Genomic DNA, 23,199 nt, shown 5'->3' on the forward strand with positions numbered 1-23,199 from the left:
GGTATATAGCAAAATTTAGGAGGATATAGAAGTAATTTCAAGTTTTCTGAGATGTTGTTGGTTATTATTCCGCAGCGAAGTTGGTTCGGAAAGAGGAAGTAACCAAGCACCACCATCGCAATGGAGCCGGAAGTTAGCATCGAAGGATCGGCGATGATTCAGGTGGCAGTTGTTCCGGTAGGAGCGGTGCCGTCGAACGTGCTGCGGGACTACTACTGCATGCTGCTCCCGCTGCACACGATCCCGCTCTCCGCCATCAGCTCCTTCTACACCGAGCACCAGAAGTCCCCCTTCGCCGTCCAGCCCTGGGACTCCGGCTCCCTCCGCTTCAAGTTTGTCCTCGGCGGCGCGCCGCCCAGCCCCTGGGAGGACTTTCAGTCGAGCCGCAAAACTCTCGGCGTCGTCGGCATCGTCCACTGTCCTTCCTCCCCCGATCTCGATGCTGCCGTCGACCTTTTCACCAATGTCTGCAAGTCCTTCCCCTCTTCCCTCGTTGAGCGCTGTTTCGCCTTCTGCCCTAACGATTCGCAGGTCGTGCTTCGCTTTCCTGTTCAATTTCTTATTTTCGTGGCGATTTGGTGAAGAAATGGGTAAAATATGAAATAATAACGTAATATTTCTTTGGTTTAATTTCCCAGTGAAGGAATGGATCAGAAAAAACGAACTGTCTTACAGGATTTTATAACTTTAATTTCGTTTATTTTGGCAATTCGATAAACAAGATGAAACAATGTTATAGGTTTTTTCGTAATTTCCTCTGTTTTTGGTGATATGGTAAAGAACTGGATCGGAACAAAACTGTTATGTTTTTTCTTTTTACTTTAATCTCCCCTGTGTTGCCATTTTAGTGAAGAAATGGATCAAAGAAGATAAAGGTTCTGTCGGTTTTTTCACTTTATTTCCGCTGTTATTTTGCAATTTAATGAAGAAACAGACCAAAGAAAAAGTTCTGTAGTTTATATTTCTCTTAAGTTGCTGTTTTTGTCAATTTTTACTGAAGAAATGGATTGAAGAAAAAGTCTTGCATGTTTATATCTTGCATTTCCTTTTTTTTTTGTAATTTAGTGAAGGAATGGATCTCAAAGTAGTAGTCCTATAGTTTTATTTCTCTATTTTTGTCATTTTTATTGAAGGAATGGACTGAATAATGGTTATGTAGTTTTTTTCTCTGGTTTTAGCAATTTAGTGAATAAATGGACTGAAAAGAAACAATCTTGTAGTTTTATGTTTTCCTTAATTTCTCTATTTTTTGCTATTTAGTGAAGAAAGGAATCAAAATGGAATGGCCTTATAGTTTTTTTTTTTCATCTTTGGTTTTGTAGCTTGAGGAAGGAAGTAAGAAAGGGGGAAATTTGAGGTTGTTTCCTCCTGCAGATCGTCCTACATTGGAGTTCCACTTGAACACTATGATGCAAGAGATTGCTGCGTCACTGCTTATGGAGTTTGAGAAATGGGTGCTTCAGGCAGAATCTTCCGGAACCATTCTCAAGACGCCTTTAGATTCTCAAGCTAGTCTCAGCTCAGAGGAGGTGTTCATGTTTAGGTGTCCTGATTTTATTTTATTTTTTTGTATTTTTAGTGGTGTTATGTGAAAACTATTTGCTTTTGTTTTAGATTGATTGTTTCTGCTGTGGTTTAGTTCGGTTAGGTTCATGCTCGAGTGTGTTGTGGACTGCAGGTTATCAAGGCCAAAAAGAGAAGGCTAGGGCGTGCCCAGAAGACCATTGGTGATTACTGTTTGCTGGCAGGGTCCCCTGTGGACGCCAATGCCCATTATTCTACTGCATTGGAACTTTCCAGGTTAACTGGTGATTACTTCTGGTATGCTGGAGCATTGGAGGGTAGTGTCTGTGCCTTGCTGGTATTTTCTCCTCTTCTCCTTTCATTGTTGTTTTATTTGATATTAAACGTTATGGCCTGTATGGTCATGCAATCTATGTGTTGTGTATTTTATGGGACTTCGTTCGCTTTGGTTTGTTGATTGTACGTGTCATCTGTCTGAAAATTAGAACTTCTTTTTATGATTAGTTTTAATTTTTAAAACTGATTGAAGATCATGCACTTTGGCAATCGTATATTATTGATCTACCTACTTGAATTAACTGTTACTAGTGCTTTATTTCTTATTCAGTTGCATGCAATGTTAGCAGAACAGAAGTATTCATTTTGTAACTATCTAAGTAATTATAAAGTATCAGCTAGTTAGTGGGCCATAGTGCCAAAGAAAACGCACTAATGATTAAAATCCTTGTCCTCATTGGCACTCAAATTAAATAAGATATTTATCTTAGTCCTTGAAACAGAAGAATGAGATGTGCAGAAGACAATCATATGAATCTTTCTGACATTTGTTTTCTCTGGATTATGGATAGATATATATTGTTAGGGTGTAAGATTAAAGGTCAAAATTAGTTGAACTTGGAAATGATGTATGTCTGATATAATTTGGTTATTGATTTATTATTTAGAGAGTTGCAGTTCTATTGAATCTAAAGCTAAACTTAGGCGCTACTGTTGTTTCTAGAGCTACTATGACATAGCATGCATAGTACCTATGGCCGTCTTTACTTAAAAATAAATAAATAATTTAATAGTTTTATAAAATGAGGTAGTGACAATGCAAGGGAAAGAATAAGATGGTAGATATATGGTGACTTACTTATCCTGATAAGTGGGCAGTGTGACTTTTGCCTGCATTCACATCTCTATCTTTTAATTAATTTATTTTATTGTACCAGATTGACCGAATGGGCCAAAAAGATTCAGCACTGAAAGAAGAAGTTAGATATCGTTATAACAGTGTGATAGTGAATTACAAGAAGTCACAAGATAATGCTCAGAGGTAAGAGGCTCCGCTTTGAGTGTGATAGTGAACATAATTGTGCTTTCTCTAATTATATTAATCTTTTGTATTTATACCTCTCGCTGTTTATTCCAAATACTACTGGTTGTCAATCTTAATTGTTTTTAATCTTTTTATGCAGAGTTTCTCCCCTTACTTTTGAACTTGAAGCTACTTTGAAATTAGCAAGGTTTCTTTGCAGGTACATTCTTTTCTGTGCTTTTACTATGGGATAATTGAACTATGTTGATGTGTTGTGAATAATAGGTACAGCTAAGAGTATTTTTAAATAAAGATTATGCACCATATTTATTCTGACATGAATTTTGCTGTTCATTTCTTTGGCTTTTAGAATTTAGATCAACATATCTGCTTATGCTTCACAAATTAAATGTGCTATGGGATAACTGAACTATGTTGATGTGTTGTGAATAATAGGTACAGCTAAGAGTATTTTTGAATAAAGATTATGCACCATGTTTATTCTGACCTGAATTTTTCTGGTCATTTCTTTGGCTTTTAGAATTTAGATCAACATATCTGCTTATGCTTCACAAATTAAATTTGCAAAAGCAATGAGTTCGATTAATAAAAACAGTGGAGATATAATCTGATTATCTTTGCCATTGTATACACAAAATTTAAAGAAATTTGAGGTGCTGTATTTCATAAAGCAATATTCTTGTTTTCATTATTTTACTTCAAGTTATCTAAATTCTCTCAATTAAAAGGAGAGAGCTGGCCAAGGAGGTGGTGGAGTTGTTGACCACAGCTGCAGATGGTGCTAAATCTTTAATTGACGCAAGTGATAGGCTCATATTGTATATTGAAATAGCTCGTCTGTATGGAAGTCTGGGATACCATAGAAAAGCTGCATTTTTCTCAAGGCAGGTTGCACAGTTATATCTGCAGCAAGAAAATAGATTGGCTGCAATTAGTGCTATGCAAGTTTTGGCAATGACGACCAAAGCTTATCATGTTCAAAGTAGATCATCAATCTCTGATCATTCTTTGCACAGTGTGAGTTACCGAGCCTAACCAATCAGAACACCAAATTTTGTTATGATAATTGGTATGCTTGAAATATATGCATGCTATAATTAATTTATGCATTGGGCAGAAAGTTATGCTTGAAATATATGCATGCTATAATTATTAGTCGCTATGATGATATTGCATTACTGCTTAGATGTGATTTTGGTTTTTTTTTCTTAGGTTTGGGAAAACCCAAGTCCACGTTGTCTAGAAATAGATTCAAAATACAGTATATAACTGATGACAATTTTCACCTTACAAGCTAGTTTTGTTGTAATATTGAGTTGAATCTAGATCATTTTTTATTACGAAAAACCCAAGCCTCACACAATATATAAATGGTGGCAATCTTCACCTTTAAGCTTGTTTTGTAATGTTGAATTAGGCATAAACCATTCTGTAAGAGCTTAAAATGTTGCCGGCTCTTTTCTCTAGTTGGTTTGACTAACCTGACCCCTTGTCTAGGTTGTTACTGCTCATAAATATTTTCTTGCATTGCTCTGGTGGTTGTTAGGAATGAAATAAAAATTGAAGCCAGGATAATAATAATAGAAAAGCATTTTGAGCATTGATCTATATCTCATGTGTCAAAAAATATAGTGCTTTGTTTTGTTGAATTTATGGTGAGAAGAGTAAAAGTCCATCATCACAGTGGAAACATATACAAAGATGTTATAACGTTTGGTCTTGAAAGGATTTATCTGAGTTTGAATTATTTATATCTTGTGTAGCTAGTTTGTCAACTATATGGCATTAGCGTTTTTTATTTGAATATATGTGCTTCCATATAACTTGTGCACACTGAGTTTTCCTATTGGCATTTTGTATTTGAATTTTTTAGTGGGTAGCACAAATAATTCAAATATAAAGTTTAGTATAAAAACATTTACTAAAATCAGAGCTCAAACAAAGTTGATAGTTGAAATGACTTTTATTATTGACAAGCTGCGCATTTATAAAATTAGAACTTAAGTTGCTGCATCTTTGCAGAATGGAATTGTATCAAATCATGCTGATAGTGGGAAAACAAACCACCAATCAGCAGTCTCACTATTTGAGTCTCAGTGGAGTACCCTCCAGATGGTTGTATTAAGAGAAATTCTACTCTCTGCTGTGCGTGCTGGTGATCCTCTCACTGCGTGGAGTGCAGCAGCCCGACTCCTTAGATCCTACTATCCTCTAATAACACCTGCTGGGCAAAATGGCCTTGCTAATGCACTTTCAAATTCAGCTGACAGGCTGCCACCAGGAACTCGCTGTGCTGATCCTGCTTTACCCTTTGTGAGGTATTTACTTGGTTAAAGATTTCTTTTCCCACAACTCTTATCATGTTTAAGTCATACAACAACGATGACAACAATGATGATAACAATCACCACCAAGTCATTTTTAGCATTGCTGGGGTATATCATGATTAAATCGTAGTGTCATAATCCTTTTAATGGTAGCTCATTTGTGCTTACGCAAAATGAAGCTAGAGTTAATGGTGACTGACATTTATTTGAATAGCTGCTTATAACTACCTTTTTCTGAATATTCCCTATCAAAACTTGAACTTCATTCCATTTTACTGTATTTTGACTCATCCGATATATGGTGTTGAATATTCCCTCATCAATGCGTTTATATTTTTCTGTTTATGTTGTCATATCAAATAGGTATTTTTGAGAGCTAAGGACAATGATTGAAGTGTTGTCTTGAATGAAATAACTAAATTGCTATGATAGCATTAGAAAAAATGTATGACAATAAAATGGGTTTTCAGAATCCTGAGATATTTAACTTTTTCCTGTGGGAAATCTTTATCATTGTTTTCTGCTTAGGGATCATTATTAAGTTTTTCAAATACTAATTTCTTGAGTCACAAATTTGGAAAACTAACAAAAGAGCAACTTATTACTAATTGCTTCCAGGCTGCATTCATTTCCTCTCCACCCAACACAAGTAGACATAATAAAGCGCAGTTCTGCCAGAGAAGATTGGTGGGCTGGTGCTGCTCCTTCTGGGCCTTTCATTTATACACCATTCAGTAAAGGAGAGACTAACAATGTCAAGAAGCATGAGCTTATTTGGATTGTTGGAGAACCTGTTGAGGTCTTGGTGGAATTGGCAAACCCATGTGGCTTTGATTTAAGGGTTGATAGCATCTATCTATCCGTGCATTCTGGAAATTTTGATGCTTTCCCCGTAAGTGTAAGCCTTCTACCAAATTCTTCAAAAGTGATCACCTTATCTGGTATTCCAACATCAGTGGGACCAGTTTCAATTCCTGGGTGCATTGTTCACTGTTTTGGTGTTATTACTGAACATCTGTTTAAAGAGGTTGACAATCTGCTTCTTGGGGCCTCACAAGGGCTGGTTCTTTCTGACCCTTTTCGATGCTGTGGATCTCCAAAGTTGAAAAATGTGTCTGTGCCTAATATTTCTGTAGTACCACCACTTCCATTATTGGTATCACATGTTGTTGGAGGTGATGGAGCCATCATTTTATATGAAGGAGAAATTCGGGATGTGTGGATTCGCCTGGCTAATGCAGGTACTGTTCCAATTGAGCAGGCCCATATTTCACTGTCTGGAAAAAATCAAGATTCTGTAATTTCATATTCTTCCGAAACTTTGAAATCTTGCCTCCCTCTGAGACCTGGAGCAGAAGTTACATTCCCTGTGACCTTGAGAGCCTGGCAGGTTGGCTTGCTGGATGCAGATGCTGGTGCAGGGAAGACTGTCTCAGGGAACAATTTGAGGCATTCCAAAGATGGAAGCAGCCCATCGCTGTTGATCCACTATGCTGGTAATGTCTTCAATTACAAGCAGTAATATTTCATGTTTTCCTCTGGATTAGCTTATCTGTTCAATCTGCAGTGTTTACACTGGAATACATTAAGATCAAACCTTTTTAATTTCTGGATTGCGATATTTAATTAAATTTGTTCCCCTTTTTTATTTTCTTTGTCTTCACACTTTTCCCTTTTATTATACCAATGTCATTGTTTACTTGCATGCTATTCTGTAATTAACAAAAGCTCCCATCTCATGGCGCACTGGGATTATGTATTGAGCAGATATATGCTTTTTAATGATTTTCATGGTGTCATTTTCTCATTTCGTAGCTTCATATGTTGCCAGGACCATTATTATCTTGTGTGAAATCCTTTATATATGCAACCAATGCTGTTTTTCTATTTCAGGTCCGACGAAAACCTCTGAAGAAACTACCACGAATGGATCTACTGTGCCCCCTGGCAGAAGGCTTGTTGTTCCTCTGCAGATTTGTGTTTTGCAGGGCTTGTCCTTTGTGAAGGCTCAGCTTCTTTCAATGGAATTTCCTGCTCATGTTGGTGAAAGTCTTCCGAAGTTGGATGATGTAAATAATAAGTCTACTGATGAAAATGTTAACTCAGAGACAAAAATGGACAGATTGGTGAAAATAGATCCTTTCAGAGGAAGTTGGGGGCTGCGATTCCTTGAACTTGAGTTATCTAATCCAACTGATGTTGTGTTTGAAATCAATGTCTCTGTCAAACTGGAGAACTCAAGCAGTGAGAACAACCATCTTGCTGATCAGGGTGCAACTGAATTTGTCTATCCTAAAACAAGAATTGATAGAGATTGCTCAGCGAGGGTTCTAGTGCCTCTTGAGCATTTTAAATTACCCGTTCTTGACGATTCCTTTTTTATGAAGGATACCCATTTAGATGGGAATGGAGGAAGAAATGCATCCTTCTCAGAGAAGAACACCAAAGCTGAACTAAATGCTTGCATCAAGAACCTTATATCTAGGATTAAGGTTCGATGGCATTCAGGACGGAATAGCTCTGGGGAGTTAAATATCAAAGAAGCTATCCAGGCTGCTCTCCAAACATCAGTCATGGATGTTTTACTTCCAGATCCATTGACGTTTGGCTTCAGGCTTGTTAGAGATGGTTCTGAATCAAGAACAGCTGATCCTGATAAAGAATCTGAATCTGCTGCTTCCAAAGGTTCCGTGATTGCTCATGAAATGACAGCAATGGAAGTTGTGGTTCGTAATAATACTAAAGATATGCTCAAATTGAGTCTTAATATTACATGCAGAGATGTAGCCGGTGAAAATTGTGTAGATGGTACCAAAGCGACTGTTCTATGGACGGGTAATTCCTTGTTTATTAAGTTTTTTAGTCCCTAAACTTTTCTAAAATTCTAATTTTAATCCCTACAGTTCTTTGTTCATGAAATTTTCTTCCATTAGCATTTTAGTTCCCGTCGGTAGTATTAGTGTTAAGTGATGACTTGATAGTCACGGCATCAACCGTGTCAGGTGCCATCTCATCTCATCAATTTTTCTGACGTGACAACTACATACATATTTTGGGTAAATTATGTTTCAGTCTCTAATCTTTTCAAAAAATTCCCTTTAATCTTTATATGAAATTCACTTTTAATCATTCAACAATCTTTTTACCAATCTTATTCCCTTAACTATGATTTTCATTGCTTTTAGTCTTAATAGATGATGGGAAATCCAAAATCAATGATAAATATAGTTGAGACTAAGACTGCAGTAAAATTTAATTTCATGAAAAGATAAGGAACCAAGATTGGTCAACAAAAAGTTAATGGAGTTGAATTATTTAAAATGATGAAGGACTACAAACATAATTTATCCAAAAAATATTAGTAGCTGTCACGTTATCACTTAACACAGACTTAACGTTAAGAAAAATTCAGGACTAAAATTAGAATTTGAAAAATTTGTAGGGACTTAATAAGTATTAAACCTTTTTTAAGTTAATGACTGCCTTTTCTAATCAGCATGCATTTGAATTGGTGTCACTGTATTTGCTTGCCTGAATCTCTCTTTTTCAGGTGTTCTGAGTGACATTGCCATGGAAATTCCCCCACTTCAACAAATCAGACACTCGTTCTGCCTTCATTTTCTTGTCCCTGGAGAGTATACACTACTTGCTGCAGCAGTGATTGAGGATGCAAATGACATTCTTCGTGCTCGTGCCAGGACCACCTCGGCTTCTGAGCCAATTTTCTGTCGTGGACCACCCTATCACGTTCGTGTCCTTGGCACTGCATGAAAATTTTCCATTGATCAAATTTGAAACTGCAGATTTCATTCACAATTTACACTCTCAGTATTAGGTTTTCCCTTTGTTATCTAAGATAATCCTCAAGCTGCAGAAGGTGACGCATGTGGGGTTCTTCTGCTTCAGATTTCTTTGATATGAACTTTCCAAATTAAGAGTTCATGGGAAGACATGTATTATGATAAGATATAGAGAGTTTGAGAATTTTGTTTATTTTTCCAAATACTGATACTTGTTTCATTTTCTTAGACATCTCATTTGATTGTTGTACGAATTCTCAACACGGCTTTGGTAGATAATTTACTTCATTATTTTACACAGTAAGAGGCCTTCATTGTTAACAAATTGATCTTCTTTAACATAAAAGTTATTAAAAATTTAAATAAATACACTTAATTTTTTATAAGCTTAAAACATGTTACAGTATTATTTAACAAACAAGACTAGTAAGATGTTCTGAAAACTTTATTTTTTTTTATATAAGAATTAAATAACTATTTTTCAAGAATAAGGAAAATATTTAAGTTAATCCATTTTAATTACTGAAAAATATTTTAAGTTTATTTAAAATATATTTATAGAGTTAAATGGTTTTGGTGAAAATTATATTAAACTAATCATAATTTAATAAATAACTCTTTTTACTAATGAATTGAAAGTATTATTAGTAACACATTTTGTAATGCACTATTTTGAATACATCGTTTGTTACTAGTTATAATCTACTAAAAATTACACTAGCACTGTTCCATCACATGAAAAATATCTGTATTTAATTTCTCAAAATATGATCCTAATTAAGATTAAGATTTTTCAAACGAGGATAAAAGCATAATTTAACCAATGTTTTACTTATACTTTCTATTAATAATATATCAATCAAAGTACCAACTTGCAAGAAGAATAAATATCTTAACAAATTATTTTAAAATAATCAAAGGTATACCAAATTTGTTATTAATACAGTGGTCTATTTTTATTGTTTGGTTAACAAAAATACTTACTTCTTTCTTACTTGTATAAAAAAACCATAAATAATAACAAAAATATGCCAAATCACGAAAATAGTAGTAGTAATATGAGTGGTTGAATCTTCTTTAAATTATTTTTATTAATATAAGTATTATAATCATGTAATATATATATATATATATATATATATATATATATATATATATATATTATTAATAATAATAATAATAAAAAGATTGTGATAGGATGAGTTCATTTCTTTTTCTGCATCAATATTTACTATTTATAATTTCATATGTTAGGTTTTTTATTTTTCAAAATTAATTGTGTAAAGCGTGAATTAGGCCAAAATTAATGTTTTATTTAAAAAAAAATAACATGTGATGCATTATTTGTCATGTAAGATCAACTTTAATACAGTAAGAAAAATAAAGACAAAATTTTCAATTATAAATTAAACTTCAGGACCGAAAACAGATTTTTTTTTTCTTTAATATAAACACCATATTTTTTCATTGTGGTTAATAAGTTGAAGATAAAGACTAATACTGTTGTTTAGTTTTTTTTTTTCTATGTTTGGGAATATATAAACAAATCATATATGTATTTGTTTTTCTTTGATTTATTTTTGTATATGAGTTGGTACTTTATACATAAGTATATAATTTTCTTTATTAAAAGAATATTGCTAATATTATTTTTTGGATGATTTGTAATAAAATAATGTGTTCATGCAATATAGGTGGTTTTTTCAAAAGTAGTCACTTTTTTCCTTTCCAGAACAAACATTGTACTTGAGAGTTGTAGTGCATCTGTATTTACACATACATTCTCTTTGGTACCACACATTTACTTTGCAAGGTTGAATTAACGGTTATTAATAAAAAAATGCACTCTTACTAGTATGAACTCAACAAATTAAAAAAAAAAAAAAACATAAATAGAACATGATACTTATATACTCTTTTGACAAACAAGCGATACCGTTTTAGGATTGACAAGTGGAGAAAGATTCTTCTCCTCAAAATTCGAATTGTTGTATGAAGTGAAGTCTATTAAGTTTGGAATAAGTTTAAAAGTATATAGACAAAGATAATCTCATGTTAATTTTGGAATTAATTACCTTTTAACTATCTTAAAACATTAAAAAAAAAAAAAGGAATAGGTAATCAGTGCAGTTTTAACACATTTTATTTTTTTATATTAAAAAAGTAAAATTTTATTCAATAATTTTAACTTTGTTAATTTTCTTTAAATCTTATTAATAGTTAATATTATGTATTTGGTTTTTACTAATTTTTATTAAAAACAAAGTTAACGTTAATATATTTAACTTTAAGAAACAACGAATTTAAAATGTATAAGACAAAAATATAAACAGTAAAAGGTTTTCTTAATTTCTTTAATAAACATACATGATAATGAATAAATACTAAATATGCACTTAATTACTTCAATTATTAACTGAGTCCAAACAAAACTATCAAAATTAGAAATTTTAATTTTTTATTATACTAAAAATAAAATATAACAATATTTATTATATAAATTAATTATTTATTCTATGACAAATAAGTATTATATGGATTGTCATTTTCATCACGTATAAAAATGAGCTGGTCTTCTTAAAGAATGAGGATTTATTCTTGTTTCAGCTTTCTTTGCCAAACTTTTGACTCATCTTTTTAAATTTACACCAACAACGTTCGGTCGAGGACATAAATGTTTAATACTATTTTGTCTTCTGATGCTTTTTTTTTTTTCCCACATTACGTTCGTTCTTTTCGATTGTGCTTTTTGATGCAGCATCATACTTGAAATTCAATCATTATTATGATCCTATACTACAACTTTGATTATAATTAATTTATAATCATGTTGTATGTTTATCATTAGCAAATAATAGGAGACGATTAATAGACCAATAGTCTTAAAAAGGAGAAATGAAAAGAAAAAAGTATTTAGATACATCACAACTAATAATAATCAATGAAGAAAATTATTTCTTTGATAAAATTTAAAGCAAATTAATTTCATAACAACATTAAATTTATTTATGTTGTACATATCTTTCTTGGTCAAAAAAAAAAAAACACAGAAAAAGCCAATCTCAGGATGAAAAGATCTTAATTGAATTATTTTATCTTGCCATACACTTTAAGCTATCATGATGTCTTTTTCAATCAATAAAGATATTTTTTTACGATGAAAGTCCATAAACAAAAGTAAAATAAAAGTGTTCCAAGCATCATGTTATTTTGGTCTTTTATCTCTCAAATGACATTGGTTATCCAAATTAAATGGTTATTTCCTATCCTTTAGACTAATAATGAATATAATTTGTTAATAATACCAAAAAACATGGGTAATTCAATTTTATCGAGGATTACCGATGATAAAAAATTTGTTCGTATGTTGGTCGTCGATGAATTTCACCGATTACTAAAACTACAAATTCGTCGATAAATATCCATTGATATACATCCGTCAATAATTATCGATAAATTTTGGTCGTCTGTAAAATACATCGCTAAAAGATCGTAATTGGATATTCTTCTTCCTCCTCCTCCTCTTTTTTTTTTTTCACATTTGTCACTGATAGGGGTGGGAAAAAAATCTAATTTTCTTGATCCAATCCACTTTTGCTCCAATCCAATTCATTTATAATCCATTTTAATAAAAATTTAATCCATTTAAAATCCATTTAATGGATCTGGAATTTAATCTAATCTACATTTTATATATTTTATGGATTGAATATCCATTTTATAAATCAAGATTTTTAAATGTGGATAATCCAAAAAATCCAATCCAAATTTTCAATTTAAATTTTTAATTGGGTTAAACTAAAGGTTGAGATGGACTATGCTAAATTCAGACTTGGACAGGCCTTGCTCGACGACCTATACGGATCGGGCAGGCTCGACGACCATAAGAGGTTGGGCGGGCCTAAAGATATGAACGGGCTAGGCGGCCCAATGACCCGAACGAGCCCAACGATCCTCAAAATTCGAGTGAGCCCGATGACCCGAACGGGGCAGGCGGGCCCGAAGACCCGAACTAGCCCGAAAACCTGAATGGGGCGGATGACCTAGACGGGACCGGCAACCCGGACGGGCCCAACGACCTGGATGGATCTGACGACCCGGATGGGCACGACGACACGAACGGGCCGGACGACCCAAATGGGCTCGACGATCCGGACGGACTTGATGACTCAGACGACCCAAACGGGCCCGACAACCCAAACAGGCCCGACGACCCAGACGAGTCTGACGACCTACACGGGCCTTACGACCCGGATGGCCCGACGACACGAATAAGCACGTCGACCCAGATGGGCATTACGACCCGGACGGGCCCTACGACCTAAACAGGCTCAATGACCCGGACGGGCCCTACGACCCAGATAGGCTCGATGTCCCGGACGGGCCCTACGATCCGAACGAGCCCGACGACCCGAACAGGCCTGACGACCCAGACATGCCCGACGACTCGGATGGGTCCGATGACCCGAACGGGCCTGACGACCTTGACGTACCTGACAACCCAAACGGGTCCCACGACTCGAACGTGCCCGACTACTCGAACGTGCCCAACTGTTTGGCCCGTCTAGGTTGTCTGGCCCATTCGGGTCGTCGGGCCCATTCGGGTCGTTCGGCCCGTTCGCGTCATCGAGCTTGTTCGTGTTGTCGGGCCCATCCGGGTTGTCGGGCCTGTTCGGGTCGTCGAGCTCGTTCGGGTCGTCGGACTCGTCTGGGTCGTCGAGCCCGTCTAGGTCGTTGCGCCCATCCGGGTCATTCGGGCCTTAATGACACAAGTTTAAAAAAATTCAATTTAAATTTCTTTTATAAAAAATGGATTCTGGATTTTGAACTTGATCCAAATATTTGGATTGGATTTAAATCTTGATCCAAATATTTGGATCTGGATTTTAAAAAAATCCAAACTACTTTTGCTAAAAAAATGGATTTGGGTCAAAAATCTAATCCAATTATTTGGATCTAAAATGGATGTGGATTGGATCATTAAAAATCCAATCCATGCTCACCCGTAGTCACCGATGTCGTGATTGTTGCTTCAACTGTCGTCACCTCTGACTTATTTTTCTCCTTTTCCTTCTGTTTCTCTTCCTCTTCTTCCTCTTCTTCCTCTTCCTCCACTTCCTCCAACTCTAGCAGCCACTGTCATCACACCTTTGCATCAACGTCGCACTTTCGAGTTGTCACTGAGTCGTCGTTGTTGCAGTTTTCGTTGCACCTTCGTTGTCACCATTGACTCCAGCATGCTCCTTATCCTTCAACACCTCCTCCTTCTTTTCGTCCTCTTCTTCTCACTAACCTTTTCTTAATATATAAAAATTTGTCAGTCAATTTATCGGTGAATTTTTTTTTCAAAAATCAAAATTATGATTTATTGACATAACAAATTATCAGATATATTATTGATAAAAAATTTGTCGATAATACAAATTTTAATTTATCTACAAATGTAGCTAATGAATTTTACTGACAAATTTATTATTAACAAAAATTTATGTCACTAATTTAAATTTTAATATTCATCAATAGTCTTACCAATAAATTAATTTCTATTAGTAAAAATTCGCTAATAATTTCAAAAGTTGTTGTAACTAATTTATCTCAAATTATAATTAAAAAAGTGATATAAAATAAATCACATTAAAAAGGTGAAATAAATGAATGAAAGTAAAAGATTTTTTTTTTCAAGTGAAATACAGCAGTGAATCATGTGACAGAATTCTTGGTATTTTAGTAATCCCTCGACAAAATTTCTCTCAAAACAAATCTACCAATTCAATATTATTTCTACCTCAAATTTTGAACCTCGATCGGAGTTTACCTAATGAAATATTTAAGCGAAGCAATAAACACCTAGTACATAAAAAGAAGAAGAAAATGATTTCTAGAAATGAATAAAAACATGAATCACTAATTACAAGGATCAGAAGTTGATAACCAAGTTTCTTAAAACCCGTAAAATAGTTATATATAAGAATAAATGTCTTGTATACAAGGGGAAGAAGTAGTATCCACCCATATTTGGCCACACAACACCACAACCTTCACAATTCACCACAAAACCAAAAATATTTTCCGTTTTCATTCCAAACTTTACCTCGCTAATCCCCGCGGCACCCATCAAATTCAACAACGCCAAACCAATTAATTAATCAATCAATCAATTAATCTTCCAAATAATTAATCAATCACGAGATTAAATGATTAATCAGTGGCCGGAATATTCGACCGGCGGCGAGGGCGGCAACCGTGAGCTGAAGTTTCTGAAGGGAAACTCTTCGGGGCTTTCGCTCTCGAAGTTGAGGGCGTAGCTGGAAGGGTCGTAGCTAAAGTCCGCCGACTGTGACTGACGGTTATGGAGGAGCTTCCGACTCAATCGGGACTTTAGACTCCGTCCCCTCACACGTGTATGCGAGTCATTCCCGAAATCGGTGCCCGGGGGTGACTTTAGTTTGAACCACGAAAAAGATGACGTGGAGCCTGCCGGAGAAATTGGCGTTCTGGGTATATGAAATTTGCTGTAAAACCCTTCTCCGTGTTCTAGGGAATCGTTATGCGATGTTCCTGAGAAACAACATATGGAAGATTTTAACTTCTCCCTCAGAGAATGTTGCCGGTTAATACCACTTTGCATTATTATTGTTGCTTTGTTAACAATAACAACAGCAACAAAATTATGGTGAAACACAATAGAAGATAGGTTTTTTAAGAAATGGGAATTTTTTTGGTTTTTGCTTTGGAACACAAAGAGGGATATATGTTGTGGGGGTTTTGATTTTTGAGATCGTGTGGGTATATATGTCGGGAATTGTTTGAGTTCGGAAAGTCCGAAGAATCCGTGGGATGAACGTGTGCCCGATTTTTTTGTGGAAACTTTGTTGTTTTCTTTAGGGTTTTGTTTTTCTTCTTCTTTTTCACTATATTCAGTAAATGGGTGCCAATTTTTGCCCTCACGATTTTATTTTTTATTTTTTAAATATGTAAAACTAAAAGATGGGGTGTTGAGTTTCTGTTCAATAATCAATGGGGATGGGATCCTTAAGCTGGTGAAAGATTTGGTTATATCTTAACAGCTCTTTTAGTTTTTGTTTTTCTACTTTGTCATTAACTGTCTCGTAGTATCCTTTGTTGTATCACTCTAACTGTAAGTTTAAATTTAGTTAAAAATCATGTTCATTTTTTTTTCTAAAATATCATCATTATGTTACCTTAGTTTATGTTAATAATTTTTATTCTTCGTAAATAAATAGAATGAAACAAAAAATGTCATTCACGTAATTAAATTACGTAGTTAGGTAGCCTAAAACCAAACATTAGATTCATCATAACTACAACTTGCAAAAGATTTGACCTCGGTACAATTTTTCTAGTTATTCTCTCTCACAAACATTAATAACTTCTTCTATGTAAATATTGCCCCTTTTCTCTCCTCAAACTTTCCCCCCTTTTTCTTCCTTTTTCATTTCAATCAAAATATAAGTATGACAAAAGATTCATTATCTCGTATACTCTTTTTTTTTTCTCCAAAATCACTTCACATGTTTTGGTAATATTTTGAGAAACAATCAAGAGAATTAAAAAAAGGGTAGTACGATTAAGAAAGAAATAAACATAGTAATTTAAATTAGAAATTAAAAAAAATTTACATTTATTTTTACTTGCATAATATAAATTATAAAATAAGTTTAAATTTATTTTTACTAACATTATATATCCTCCTATTGATTTGACTTATTCTTGGATGTGATTCATTAATGATCTTAGATTAATAATTCCGAGTTATTTACGGTTTACTTGAAAGTATTTTTCAGTAAGAAAATCTAGAAATGAATATAAAAAATTAACTTCTTTATAGATAAAATTTAATTTATTCATAAGCTAATTTCTAGAAAATTTTCAAATTCTTTATTTTTAATTTGAACATAAATTAATTTATATTTACAATTTTGTATACTATAATTTTTCATTTTATAATTTCTCTCATATGATATAATTTGTATCCTATGTCAGAAAAGTTTTGATATAATATATTTCTTAATTAATTTTGGAGCTTTCTTAGTCAAGTAGGTAACCATGATTTTACTTTCCCGTTGTGATTAAGGTTCGATTGACAACGTCACAAATATTTTAATGTTGTAAGTAAGGATCTCAACGGACGAGTAAGGTACCGGTAATACTTTCCTCATACCTTATTCGTTACATCAATATTTGTCCTGTATCTATACTCATATTAATATCCACGGATATTCAAGGGTACTCACAGGTATTACAAAAAATAAAAATAAATATTTAATAACACATTTTAATCGTAAATGCAAATAAAATACAATACATAACATTCATAAATTTTAAACAAAGTCCAAATAACTCATTTAAATAGTGTTGAATGACAGTTTACAAAGAAATGAAATTTTTTATAACTAATTAATAAAAAAATAACTCATTCAAAATCAATATGTTAATATTTTTATCATGTTTTTTTATTTTATTTTTTAATTTAATTTAGAGTATAGCGGGTTCCTGTATTCACGGATACAGATACTATGATACCCGTATTCATCCTGTTAACAAGTGGGTATTAAAAAAATCTGTACCCGTTATCCACGGGTATCCATTTAGAATATTTATTTTCTTCCCGTTACGGATTTTATTCGTGGATACCCATGAGTACGAATTTTTTTGATATCCCTCGTTGTAAGTAAATAGAATAGAACAACCCTTGTATTAGGAAAATATATATGTTAATTAATCATGCATTACAGAATCTAATCACTTAACAAAATATTTTTAAGTATTTTCTATTTTGTGATGATTTCACTAAAAATTATATGGTTTGTGACGGAAGCACACGTGATTCAGAAATTTCAATGCATGATAGTTTCAAATTATGTTCCTAGGATTGGTTTTTTGTTGTGAAATATGAGAAATTATGTTTCTCTATGGTAATTAAAAATGAAAGACAAGATGAATTCATTGAAATGGAATAGATGAAATCAGTGGTCAATGCAAAGAGGGAAAGAAGTAGAATGGAAGAGACGAAGGTTTCCAACGTCCAAATCACTGTGCATTCTGCGGAAAAATAAGATGTAATTAATAGGTTTCTAAACCTCCCAATACCATATTAAATAAGAATAAGAGAGATAATAAAAAAAAGAATAAATTGATGTTTAAAATTTAGATAGTTTTCGCGTGTTGACACAAAAAAGCTACTAGGACTTTTTTTTTCTTCACAATCTAATGTTGCAGAATCGGAAAAACTTATTTGGTTGTATGTTATTCTACCGATCAAGAGTTGTTGAAGGTTTTACATCACAATCACATATTGCTTATTGATCTGGATTGGGTAGCGTTATGTGTTTTAAATACCCAGACTCTAGTAAAGAGAAAATCGGTCTTCCTTTTCTCCACCAAATCCTTCCTTCCCGCCATCTTCCCTTTTCCCTCTCCGTCTTCCACTAACTCTCATATCACTATCTTATACTTCTTATGTACATCTTCCATCCTTTTTGTAACAGAAACGGGATTGGAAACCCTACGGAGCCCTTCTCTTTTTGACTGAACGTTTTTCCTCTTTGAAACCCTTGAGTTGAGTTTTTGGATTCCTGTACTCTCTTTAGTTAAGGGTTTTCCTTTCTCAGAGTTTGTAGTTGTTTAAAGGTAAAGAAAGCTAGAACTCCCTCTTTTTCTTTGAAATAGATTGTATTTATTTTCATTCTGGAATGTGCTGAGTATGTTTGATTGGTGATTGTATTGAATGGGGATGAATTTCATGTTTGGGTATCTATGGGTTAGAGAAATTTATGGGTGATGTTGAATGCATGTGATTTAAGATAAATTTGATGGAAATTGAGACTGTAACGTGGAATTGAACATGCTTCTAACTTACATGGGGCTTAAAATGGGTTTTAGAATTTGACGTTGTCAAATTGTAGGATTCACGTTTCTACATTATGCATACTCGTTGGACGAGCCAAATATCTTATTGGGCAAGTTGGGCTTTCCAACTCTGATTCATCTCGCAAAATTTTAAATTTCAGCTTTGTTAACCATCAAATCGAGCTGAAATGTTTACAACAGGTTTTAAACATATGATTCTTTGTTTTTACTGTTGTGATCTTTGTTTGGATGTGTAAAGTGAGAGCAGTTTTTTTTTTTTTGTAAGGTTCCCGTAGATTAGGTTGTTGACAACTTTGATTTTTATCACTTGTTTAGTGCATAAATTTTTTCATAGGTATCCAATCGAATTGATTCTTTTGCATCGAGTTCTTAATTCAATTATCTTTCACTTGAATGTAAAAACATAACTTTTGGATCTTTGTACAAATTGCAATTTTATTTATTTTTTTAAATCCCAACCAATTTGCATATGCATTGTTAAGCTATTGTGTAGTATATTTGGTGATTATGTGAATGCGTGGGGATATGAACTTTTGGAATATAATGATGTACGAAACTGTGATGATGACCTTGCCAATGGATATGTGTATTATACATTGATGATATATTGTAGGAGATTTGTTTAATTGTGAATTGAGAATGATGAATTGATTTTCAAGGGAAAATCCTTTTAAAGTATGTGATGAGAATGGTTTTGAGATAACTTGTGGAATGCTGATGATGAAAGAGTTTCAAGGGAAATTCTGTGTTGGATGGTGTGGTTAGTGTATGCCTTGATATAGGAGATGTCTAGATAAGGAAATATATTCTGAACTCTAATAATCACTCACACTCACTTAGAGTAGAGTGATTATGTGGTGAAAGTGGCAAAAAGTCCTAGTCTTGGAAGGTGTTTTGAGCCCGAGACATATTGAGATTAACCTTGTGGTTGGTTGGGTGATAACACATTACGATTAGACTTTGCAGAGTCTAGTAATCAACACAACTGCATATTTTCCTTAAAATTATATATCAAGTGCATAATCTGAATAATCGAGTTAGAGGGTCTTCTGTTGCTTGATGCCTTATGATGTTTGTATCTTTTAATATGTTGATTTATCTGTTATATTAATTTTATTTTCACTAGCTTACCTTTTTCTCTTTTTGGTTTGTATTTCTTGTTGTCTTTCTTTCTTTTTTTTGCGATGATCACCAATATTGATGGGAGAAGATGAGGAAGCTATTGTCGATCTTGACCAGGCGGAGGAAGTTAATGTTGTTGCTTAAAGTAGAATGCAAAAGTTTGATATCTGTGTAGAATTCTTTTTGGAGAACTTGTATGTCTTGCTAATCTGCTCAGAGGAGCACTTTTTTCAAACTCGTGATGTATAACTTGGATGATTGTATTGTTATTATCTTATACTTTCTGTCGTTGCTTGTTTATATTATATTATGTGATGTGTTATTTGATAATGTTTCCTATTAAATGGGATGTCACATTATGCTCCATATATTTCTTTATGTGGAAAACATAGAGTTTGTAACTCATTTTTTTATTGTGTTAATGTACGTTTGGACTTGACTACAACAAATTTTTAAATCTTCATATTGAATCTACTGTGTCTATTATTTAGTTTTTAAAGTATCAAAGCAGTCTTATGCTTAAAGTTGTTTGAGTTATAGTTATTACTATAATGATTTTGATGATTTGGCGTATGAGAAACTACTGTAAATTTCAATATCCCATTGATTTTAGTATGACAACATGCAAAAATAAAGAAGTAGTTAGATTGGTTGGTTCCAAAAAGACATGCATAACATTGTTTCATATTTAATGGTTTCTAAAATATTTTAACATAAATACTAGACATGGTAAAATTTCTACTTTGAAGGAAACTGTTTGGCAGTTTCCATAACCTAATTGGATAATGGTAAACACTCATAGAGCTACCCAAGGTTGTCATACTCTAGCTATGTGTGGTGGTATTTTTAAACAAAGGTGAACATATTAGGTATTTTTTTGCATTCTTGAGTATATATAATTTTGTTTATGCATAATTTATGGAGATTATCTATGCGTTGCAAAAAGTTTGGACTATGGATTTTACGAGACTTTAACTGGGGTATGATTCATCTTTAGTTTGTCAAGCTTTTTCTACTAAAAAAATAGTGCCTTGAACACTTAAAAGCATAAGGCGTAAATGTTTACATGTTTGCAAATAAATTCATTTTAAAATTTCACATATTTTCGAGAACACTAGTGTAGCAAAGGGATATGACTACTACGGTTAATTTCAATGTTATATTACGATTAATCAACCGTAGTATATGCACGCGTAATAAAAAATGATGGTTTATAAGCTACGATTAAAAACCGTAACCTATAGACCTAAAAAAAATTACATAATAGGCTACGATTGGATGAAAAAATCGTAGCCTGTTCATAACTATAAGTTATAGTTATTAAAGGAACCGTAGCCTATAGTCATGAATAGGTTACAATTTTTTCATCCAATTGTAGTTTTCTATGGAATTTAAAAAAAAAATATTTTAGTAACTTTTACACTTTATTAAACAACATGAAACAAGCACCAGATAAAACAAGATAACATTATTGAACCAGAAACAAGCAACATAGAAATTCAATAAACATAGGTAAAAATTTGCCCAAACGAGCTCAGGTGTTGACAGCTACTAACTATTAGCTACAAACTCTAGCGACTAACTACTAGTTCTAGCTACTAGTTACTAACTTTATATCTACTAGCTACTAGCTAGTAGTTACTAGCTCTACCTCTAGCTACTAGCTACTAGTACTAGCTCTTGCTACTAACTATGCACTAGGTTTAGTTACTAACTCTAGCTACTAACTCTAGCTACTAACTCTAACTACTAGCTCTAGCTACTAACTCCTAGCTCTAGCTACTAATTACTAGCTCTAGCTACTAGCTACTTGCTACTAGTTATTAGATCTAGCTACTAGCCACTAACTCTATGTTAGGTACTAACTACTAGCTATTAGCTACTAGCTCTAGCTACTACCTATTGGCTTGTAGCTACTGACTATTAGCTACCAGCCACTACCTACTAGCTCTAGCTACTAACTCTAGCTACTGGCTTCTAGCTCTAGCTACTAGCTACTAACTCTAGCTACTAGCTACTAATTACTAGTTGTAACATCCCGGTAGGATATTACTTAAAATAAGAAGAATTAAACAAAGATGAAATGAAAAACCTCATTTATTATCAATCCATTTCCTAAAACGCGGGAAATTTTTTAAACCTTTAAATTTAATATCCACTATAAGTAAACAAAACACTTATAATTCTCTATTACAATTTGAAAGTCCAAAACAGTAATTTAATTACATGAAAATTAAATACAAGTATTTATAAAATTCCCTCGTACTCTGCTCCCTCACTCTACCACTAAGCATCTATTGGCTCACTTGAAACATCATCTGCTCCCGGATAACAAGTTATCTGATCATCGCCACACACAAACAGATAGGGTGAGCTATGCACGTAGATATAAATAAATATGAAATACTCCCACCCGACAATTCATAATAATTCATTCATTTAGAATAAAATTTCCCTTTTTCCCCACTCATAACCATTATGAGTCCATGCATGCACTCTAAATCTTGGGATTTCATGTGCTTCCACAACCCTCCTCGCTCGTGGTCCAACCTACAAGCCTATCCCACTCGTAGTCCTGCTTCACGGACTCCCTCGCCCGTCATCCAAACTCCATGCTCGAACCTGGACACGCATACCCGCCTTTCCTACTACGAACTCCTTCGCTCATAGCATTCCTAAGTTGAGCATGAGATGAACTCCCTCGTTCACTCATCCCAATGAGAGTACCTCTGATGAACTAAACCGTTCATGTTCCGCATGCGGTCCACCCATCACGAACTCCTCGCTCGCGACTCAAACCAAGCACATCCAAGATCCTAAGCTTAGGACACCAAGCAAACCACCTCAAAACAATATACACAAACCTGATTGCTCGCCATACTCTCTTAAGCCATGGGTCTTTGCCCAAGCAGGTCTCATCAAAAAAAGGTTTAATTCATGTCTATCAAAGCCAATTCAATACACCACCACTCAACCAACTCATATTTCATGATAATTATTATAATCTTTTGATTATACTATCACTTACAGGCTCAAATATACTATCAAAATAATAATAAACCAAATAACACACAATTGGCATACATAGGACTTGAACCCAAGTCCTCTCACGCCACTAAGTACTCTCAACCATTTAAGCTAGTACTTTTCCACGTCACACTATTGAACATTTAATGTCATCAAAGTTTCCACCACTCATATTAATTAATTAATT

The 23,199-nt window shown here is 33.8% G+C and overlaps 2 protein-coding genes across 2 annotated transcripts; one reads left to right on the plus strand and one right to left on the minus strand.

The window, feature by feature from the left end:
* The first annotated feature begins 9 nt into the window (after positions 1-9).
* On the plus strand, positions 10-9,276 carry TRS120 (transport protein TRS120). Its single transcript, XM_028084224.2, has 10 exons — positions 10-531; positions 1,323-1,529; positions 1,679-1,861; positions 2,739-2,842; positions 2,985-3,044; positions 3,574-3,862; positions 4,868-5,163; positions 5,791-6,668; positions 7,066-8,007; positions 8,723-9,276. Exons 1-10 carry the CDS (start codon positions 121-123, stop codon positions 8,941-8,943), a joined length of 3,591 nt encoding a protein of 1,196 aa, XP_027940025.2. The 5' UTR covers positions 10-120; the 3' UTR covers positions 8,944-9,276.
* Positions 9,277-15,174: 5,898 nt separating this feature from the next.
* On the minus strand, positions 15,175-15,600 carry LOC114194294 (uncharacterized). The gene has a single exon (XM_028084422.1). It carries the CDS (start codon positions 15,598-15,600, stop codon positions 15,175-15,177), a length of 426 nt encoding a protein of 141 aa, XP_027940223.1.
* Between the last annotated feature and the right edge of the window lie 7,599 nt (positions 15,601-23,199).

The sequence above is a fragment of the Vigna unguiculata genome, chromosome 8 (assembly GCF_037176805.1).
Source record: "Vigna unguiculata cultivar grain cowpea cultivar isolate G323 ecotype 2 chromosome 8, ASM3717680v1, whole genome shotgun sequence".
In the NCBI taxonomy this organism is placed as follows: domain Eukaryota; kingdom Viridiplantae; phylum Streptophyta; class Magnoliopsida; order Fabales; family Fabaceae; genus Vigna; species Vigna unguiculata.